The sequence below is a fragment of the Beauveria bassiana genome (genome assembly GCF_000280675.1).
Source record: "Beauveria bassiana ARSEF 2860 unplaced genomic scaffold BBA_S00011, whole genome shotgun sequence".
NCBI classification, from domain to species: domain Eukaryota; kingdom Fungi; phylum Ascomycota; class Sordariomycetes; order Hypocreales; family Cordycipitaceae; genus Beauveria; species Beauveria bassiana.
In genome coordinates, this window is record NW_007930846.1 from 215,954 (window position 1) to 224,022 (window position 8,069).

The 8,069-nt window shown below is 55.4% G+C and overlaps 3 protein-coding genes across 3 annotated transcripts in view; 2 read left to right on the forward strand and 1 right to left on the reverse strand.

Annotated features, from left to right (window-relative positions):
• Nucleotides 1-1,354: 1,354 nt before the first annotated feature.
• Nucleotides 1,355-3,521, forward strand: BBA_04713 (KilA-N domain-containing protein; the record flags this gene model as incomplete). Its single annotated transcript, XM_008599810.1, has 3 exons — nucleotides 1,355-2,000; nucleotides 2,079-2,211; nucleotides 2,267-3,521. 3 exons carry the CDS (start codon nucleotides 1,355-1,357, stop codon nucleotides 3,519-3,521), a joined length of 2,034 nt encoding a protein of 677 aa, XP_008598032.1.
• A 1,461-nt stretch (nucleotides 3,522-4,982) lies between these two features.
• BBA_04714 (uncharacterized protein) lies at nucleotides 4,983-7,106 on the forward strand (the record flags this gene model as incomplete). The annotated part of the gene is made up of 1 exon (XM_008599811.1): nucleotides 4,983-7,106. The coding sequence occupies one exon, from the start codon at nucleotides 4,983-4,985 to the stop codon at nucleotides 7,104-7,106; it is 2,124 nt and encodes a 707-aa protein (XP_008598033.1).
• Nucleotides 7,107-7,614: 508 nt separating this feature from the next.
• BBA_04715 (amidohydrolase-like protein) overlaps nucleotides 7,615-8,069 on the reverse strand; it is a gene marked incomplete at both ends in the record, with an annotated part of 1,247 nt that continues 792 nt past the window's right edge. Inside the window, one exon of the mRNA XM_008599812.1 lies at nucleotides 7,615-8,012. Within this exon, the coding sequence (XP_008598034.1) occupies nucleotides 7,615-8,012 (398 nt within the window). The remainder of the gene's footprint in view (nucleotides 8,013-8,069) is intronic.

Here is an 8,069-nt window from a genome sequence, read left to right on the forward strand (position 1 = left end):
CCCTCCCCCCCCAGCACCCGGCCAAGTTGACCGGCCTCTTCACTTGCTCTCGTCTCTCACCACACGCCCAAAAAAACAAAACCATCCCCGGCCCAAGCTCCAGCTTCTTGTAGGGCCTCCTCTCCTCTCTCTCTTCTTTTCTTCTATCCTCCCGTCGTTTTAAACCATTGTCCGACTCGGTCTTCAAAAGCATCTTTTCCTCACTCCCTCTTTTCTTTTATAACCGCTTCTTCTTCCCATCCTAAAACCTTGAACCCTCCTCCGCCGCCGAGACCCCCCCCTCTCTCCCCTTGGCCCATCACCACCCGCTTACCGACCTCTCCATTTTTTCGCCAATTCTCAGACTCTGTTTCGAGACGGCAGGAAGGAAGAAAAGAAAGAAAACGGTATGGCTTCCTCTTTTTCTATCCCCTTTTTCATTTTTTAATGTTGCTTGCTTTTACTGCCAAATCCACAACGGTTCCTGTCTCACTCAATTCCTCGCCATCGTGCATGTTGGTTGATGCGCTGCGCCGCCATCCTCTGCCCTCTTGACTCTTGCCCGCTTTGCACCACCACCACCACGTCGTGTACTTACTTGCTTCTGCCCTGGTCAGCGCACCCAGCCTTCTTCTCAATTGCATTATATCCCCCCCTCCCCGGCCGCTCTCCCGCCGTTTGCTTTGCTCCCCCATTGTCTCCTCGTTTCTTCTTCATGCGCCTCTGCCTCCTCCCGTCTTGTCAACCTTGCAGCTAACCGCATTGCATTGCAGCTGTCGACGCCATCTAACCTGCCCCCCGCTAGTTGACGCTGTCACTGTCTTCGTCGTTGTCGTCGTTGTCAAGACATTCAAACGCCGACTACACCTCCTCACCGTTTGCACACCTTGCGCGCGCCTCCTACTACCGCTCTGCCGGCTCTTCCAGCCTCGTGCCAAACGAATCGTCCCGTCTTTGACCGACGACGCCGCCGCCTCCTCGCGATACCATCGTCGGCCTCTTCCACCCCCTTCAGCCTTTTGTTCGCTCATATATACCCGTCTGTCTTGCCTCTCTCGACAGCCGTGCTCAGCTTCTGCCTAGCGAAACCGCTTCTCTCTCGAATGTATCACGATTAAGACGACTTGTAATTGATGCCCTTTTACGATCAGCACGCCTTCTCTTCGACCATCGTCGCACACGTCTACTCTCTTGCGCCTCTTGCTGCCAGCGTTTCTTCCTCTTACAACATCCTCGACATCCATTGTCACCTCCACGACTGCAGGCTTGCGCCCTCTCTTGTTCCGCCGCATCAGCCACTCTGATCCCAGCCAGAGTTGTACTACAAGCTCTCCCCTCCCCTCTCACTAGTTGCACCTTTGACAGACGAGTATTTATGAGCCTTGACAGATTACCGTCATTTGCTCTGCTTCCTCTTGGCCACGCCCAATCTTCCACCACATCCTCCCCGCGTCTGAGCTCCATCGCCTCCCATAACGGCTCCCAATCCTCCTTCACCTCGGCCGCCTCCTCCAACGGTCCCAAAACGCCTTCGCCCACTCTGCCCCTCAACGCCATCACAGGCCCCCCCACCAACATTGTCCGCTACGACGCTATGAATCACCCGCCCGACCTTTACTATGCCCAGCACCTCTCGGCTGGTCAGCCCTCTGCGCCTCAGACCGTCACCTCGAGCGCCATGGGCCATTATCACCAACAACCACCTCCCATGCTGCAGTCCAACCACGGCCAATACTCCAATCCCGCACCCTACTCCTACGGCTACGCCAATGGCCTGACATCGCCGCCTTCCGCGCCACCATCCGTCTCCAACGGCATGGCTGCGCCCCAAAACGTTCTGCCTTTGCCGGGCGGTGTCCCCAGCCAAAACTCGTTGCAACAACCGTACGCCCATTTTGACAGCACCGGACAGCAGCCCCCGCCCGGCATGAAGCCTCGTGTGACTGCTACTCTCTGGGAAGACGAAGGCAGTCTCTGCTTTCAGGTTGAGGCCCGCGGCATCTGTGTAGCCCGTCGCGAAGGTACGCTCTTTTCGGGCCCGTCTTTCGGAGATGATCCTCGCTGGGGTGCTTTGGTATAACCTACTGACCATTTATTAGACAACCACATGATCAATGGCACAAAACTGTTAAACGTCGCTGGCATGACCCGTGGCCGCCGCGATGGTATCCTCAAGAGCGAAAAGATCCGCCATGTGGTAAAAATAGGTCCCATGCACCTCAAGGGAGTCTGGTATGTTTGATTGATTCACACGAGGTACAACAACGTAGAAACTAAGACAAGAAAGGATTCCTTATGAGCGGGCTCTCGAGTTTGCCAACAAGGAAAAGATTACCGAGCTTCTCTATCCTCTGTTTGTACACAACATTGGCTCTTTGCTCTACCATCCCACCAACCAGAGCCGTACCAACCAGGTCATGGCCGCTGCCGACCGCCGCAAGCAGGACCAGGGCCAACAGATGCGCACCTCGTCCAGCCACGGGTTGCCTTCAATTCACCACCAGCAGCAATCCGCCATGGCCCAGGTTCCCGGGAATCAACCCACATTGGCCTCTCACAGCTCGTTGGCGCGTCCCGGCCTAGAACGCGCGCACACATTTCCTACGCCGCCAACCAGTGCCTCGAGCGTGATCAATGGCATGGGTGCCTCAGAGGGCTTCAACTGGCACAGCCAAGGCATCAACAGCCAGCAGGCTACTACGCCTCCCGGTACCTCACTACAATCTCTGCAGTCGTACCCCTCGAGCGCCCACGGCGGCTACGACAGCCAACGCCAGATGTACACTGCTCCCTCCACGCAGCAGTCGCCGTACCAGAGCACTGCCAATTCCTCTCAGGACCGTCTGTACGGTCAGGCTGGTTCGTACCCCAAACACGACATGGCTCCACCATTGAGCCGACCAGCTACCACTGGCATTCTTGCTGACCACTCCCAAGCCAAATCGAACGGTGTCATTCCCTCTGAACAAGCTGCTCCCCAGCAGCCTGGCGACGAGGAAGGTGAACATGAGCAGGAGACAGAGTATACCCACGACAGTGGCTCCTACGACCCTACTCGCGCGTCGTACAATTACAGCGCCCCAAGCGCTTTGCCCAGCGACAGCAGTAACATGCCTCCTGAGATGACGGGTTCTCCTAACCACCCGCCCGCTTCTGGCCGTGCGACCCCTAGAACTGCCGCGCAGCCCCAGTCGTACTATCAGCATGGTGGCTACACGCCTCCTCGCGTGCAGCAGTCGAGCAACCTTTACAATGTCATGAGCAACGATCGCCCTACCACCAACGGTGCTACCACCGGTGATGTCTATGCTCCCGCGGGCGAGATGCCGGGTTCCATGAACAATGGGTATGCTCCTCGTCCTGTGCTCAACGGTGTTAGCGCTGGTGTCAAGCGCGGCCGTGACGACGACGAAGTTACCAACAATGTTGGGTCAGTCGACCTGAAGCGTCGCAAGACCATGATGGAAACTAGTGTTCCCGCTCCCGTCTACGACGCCATGAACCAATCTGCCTCTGCTGTCGGAGCACCCCCCCGGCGATGAGCACACATGCCTTGCATGTCACGACGACCTCCGCCTGCGCGTCATAATGACTACCTAATGATTGCGTCGCCCATTGATGCAAGACGAATTGTTTCTATGGACAAATCAATTCGTCATGCTACTGGGCATCCCGTTCATTTTGTCCATTTTCATCAACTGTCAAAATTCTTCACTTTTATTCTATTTTTAGTCACTTCTGCGTCATTCTAGCGCAAGGCTAGCGGTTTGAACTCTTTTCGATCCCTGCAACAACAATGCGCGACGAGTCACGAATTTTTTACGATTTGTTACCATTTATTCAGTCAATTCTTCACGGCTGCGCAGCGTCTCGACGAGTCACGCCTCACCATACCGATTATCTTTGGACTGATCGAAAAGAAGGCCTTGTCCCATAAAGGCACATTTCTCACATTGTGATTTTTGTCTGGTCCTGGACGTGTTGAGGCAATCTTCTTCTTGTACATACCGCCTGTTACGAACCCCAGGTGGAAACAATGAAGCTGAAGCTTATTGGGCGCCATGGAAATCAGCAAAAAAGCTCAGTTGAGAAATTCACAAGCCTCTCTTATATACAAACGAGGCGAGAATGACTATTGTTTCTTTTCTGGAATGCCTTTATCATTGGGAAGAGTTGGAAAAAGGGCATTTTATTTGGAAATGGAAGAGACACCGGACGCAAGAAAAAGCCGGTGATGACTTTATGACCTGTTCTTGATTCATTTTTTTTTTCATGGCATTCTATTTCTTATTTTCCTCGAAACAGGCCACCACTTTTTGGTGCTTTCTTCTTCTTCGTTGGACATGTTGCTTTATTAGTTGACGATTTATGAATGACAATAAAAGCTATTGAGGATTTAGCGTTGGCGGCCTTGAATAACTTGTGACTGTCTGCAATGGCGAGGTACTGAAATCGATCAATTCTGGGAATTAGGACGAGTCCTCGTGAACTTCTTCCGATGGAGTGCGCTTCTTTACGGAATACGAGATCACCTACACTTTACGCCTTGGGCCCCGATGCAAGTTTAAACACATATAGCCTCTTTGACATGACATGTCTGCATTTTCTCTTTATTTGATTTTTCCAATCATGCATAGCGATGCGCACTGCGCGGCCGCACAAGTTATGCACAAGTTGCCGTCACGTGTAGCTGTACTCGAATGTACGGTTGCTCGGCCAACACCATCACATATGACGGCTCCCTGCATGTGGGTTCCAACAGCGACGACCGGCATGGTGACGGCTTTATTTTGGCATGAAACGACATTCTGTTTTTCCATCTTCAAAGAAACTCATACAATAACAGACGAAAAATTCATCTCAAGTTTGGATGATTGATCTGCATACTCGAGTTTCCTTTTTTTTCCCTGCTTTCATGCGTTTGAGCTTGCACACAAACACAAGAAACACGAAAACTATATCACGGCAAACGAAAGACGACGGGTCACTACAAAAAGAAAGCCATGTTTCCGCTATCACCGGCCCGTGATGCCGCTCTCAACAGCTCTCCGAGTCCCCGCCGCTTCGACGACGACTACGAGGTTCGCAAGCACACGGTGTCTTGCACGTCTGCAAACCTTAATGACGAGGACGGGGATAACAACGCCATGTCGTCGCCACTTATCAGCAACACCAGCGCCATAACGACGGCCACGCAACGCAGCCAGCAGGATCACGGCAGCGGGCCATCCCTGTCGCCCGGTCACCGCCGCCGCCATAGCCGTGTCATTTCGGGGACGGAGCTGTCGCCACTCAAGATTCTCAGCCGCAAGCGCAGCAGCGAGGAGCAGCACCTCGCAGGAGAGGGCATGGGCCCGCCGCCAGCACGAAATGCTAGAAAGATTTCGTCGCCGGAGAAGCGCTTCCCGGTCAAAGTGGGCGGGGACGGAGGTGCGGCGGTGCGTGAGAGGCAGATTAGCCTAGAGGAGGCGATGCGGACAAATGGAGGCGGGCTGCGGCGCGCGATTGACATTTTCGAGGACGACGAGGATAAAAGCCCAAACAGCAGCCACGGAGACGATGGCGGCTTCAATCCGGACGAGTCGGGGGTCAGCACGTTTAGCACGTTTTCGGCTGTCCCGACGCTCACGAGCTATGCCAACTGGCGCGCGCAGCAGAGCCCCGCCAAGCTGGCAGCCCTGTCTGCCGTTTCGTCGTCGCGTTCAAGCACTAGAGATGAGGGTGGCAACACAACGAATCTTCTCATGGACTTTACCGACTCGCTGCGACACCCGCGGCGCTCGCCGGAGAAGAAGCTGCCGTCGTCGAGCACGCTGCCGAATCTGGCGGCGGCGACGCCCAGTAGAGCCGGCGTCACGACAACGCTCATCGACTTTGACATTCCACCGCTGCCGACGCCGCGCAGCGTGCCCACGATTTCCTCGCGCGAGCTCGAGTCGCTTAAATCGGGCTTCTTGTCGGAGATTTCGTCGCTTAAGGCGTCGCTGAGCGGCAAGGAAGCCGAGGTGCGCGCGCTCAAGACGGCGGTGGGCGACGCCGAGACGCGCGTCGGCGAGTCGCTTGAGAAGCTCCGCGAAGAGGCGGCGCTACGGGAGCAGGCGGTGGCGGAGAAAGACGACTGGGCGCGCCGCGGCGGCGAGATGGAGAGCATGATGCGGAAACTCAAGGACGAGCTGCTGCAGGGTCAGCGGGACCGCGAAGAGGCGGAGCGGAGGCTGGAGGAGAGCGATAAGAGGCGCGAGGCGGCGGAGATGCTCCACCAAGAGGCCGAGAGCAGGATTGCCGGTCTGCGTGCGGGCAGGGAGACGGAGGAAGGGAAAAGGGCATCGTCGTCGTCGTCGTCGTCGCCGCAGCAGACGAATAAAGAAGTGGAAATGGCGGTGGAGAGAGTGGCCCGCGAACTACATAGCCTCTACAAGGGCAAACATGAGACCAAGGTGATGGCTTTGAAAAAGTCGTACGAGGCGCGGTGGGAGAAGAAGGTCAAGGAGCTGGAGCGACGCGTGCACGAGCTGCGCGAGGAGAATGCGAGCCTGAAGACGGCCGACCCGGACGATACCATGGCGGTCATTGCCGCCGCGCAGGCACATGCGGAAACCGACAAGAAGCAGGCGAGCCGCGACCGCGCGACGATGAGAGAACTGCACGCTACGGTGCAGCGTCTCGAGGCAGAGGTGCAGTCGGTGCAGGCGGATAATGGGAATTTGAGAGGATTATTGGAACAGGAGAGGGTGGAAAAGGGAGAGCTGGTGCAGCTGGCAGAGGAAATGATGTCGATGCAGAGTTTTGTTGGTGTTGGTGGTGGTGGTATTGGTGGTGGCAGCAAGACGCCTGCGTCACGAAAGGGAATCCCTGAATCGGGATTGACGGCGGGAACAAGGTCGCCGGGGAAAAGACCGACGTCAATGTATACAATGGCAACGTCGTCGTCGTCGTCGACGACGACGACGACGACGACGACGCCGAGGAGGCTGAGCGTGGGTAAAGCGTCGGGTCTGCGTGCACCGGGGTCGGCGTACCGTGGAGGGTCGACGGCGGCGGGAGGAGGGTTGAGGACGATGCCTGGAAGGAGTGGCATTTTGAGCGGGATTGAGAAGATGGGCAATCATCGAGGTCGTGGACAGTGAAAGTGAGGGAGGGACGGAGGGAGGTCTTTTGGACGGGTTTTTTTTTCTTGTACGGAACTGAATGAAGTTATGAATGTTGGATGGACTGGATGGATGGATGGGCTGGATACGTGAAGCGCATCGGATGAATCATTATGAGAGAGAATCATCTTTTCATGTCGTCGTGGTGGATGGCTGGCTTCGCTGGATATGTGAAGCGTGTTGGATGAATTATCATGAGAGAGGATCATTTTTCCATGTCGTCTTGGACGACTGGCGTTGATACCATTGTTATTCGAAATTTTGCTAATGATGATGACTTGCGTTTGTTTTTAAAATTGTCAATTTGAGCGAGTTGATTTGTGTGTGTGTTTTTACTTTCATATATCAACATGTGGTGACCTTGCACATGTTGTTGACTCGGAATCTGTGCAGTCATATGAACTCGAGTGTTGCAATTGATCGACTCGCATTTGTGCAGTCTTCCAACTCCTTTGTGCGCGAGGAAAAAAAAAAAACACAACAGCCTTTACAGACCGTACGCTTCCTTGGCGGTGCCGCCATAAATCATGGCGCGCTCGTCGTCGTCGAGCGACGCCATCCAGCACATCTTGTCGACCACCTCCTTCCACCTTGTCCAGCCCTGGCCGTCGGGCATGTCGACGGTGCAGACGGGCCAGTCGCTGCCAAACATGATGCGGCGGGGGCCAAAGGTGGCGAGGACGACGCCGAGCCAGCCAAAGGTGGACTGGAAGATGTGGGCGGCGTCCTGGGCGCGGAGGGCCGGGGGCATCTCGGAGAGGGCGCCCGAGAGCTTCATGTAGACGCGGGGCACCTTGCCGAGGGCGTAGATGGTGGTGCGCCAGGCGAGGAATGAGGCGTCGGTGGTGAGGTTGTAGATGGACAAGTCGGGCTTGCAGAGATGGTCTGGAGTCTGCTTAGCAGCGCAAGAAGAAGAAGAAGAGAAGAAGGAAAATTGAGACA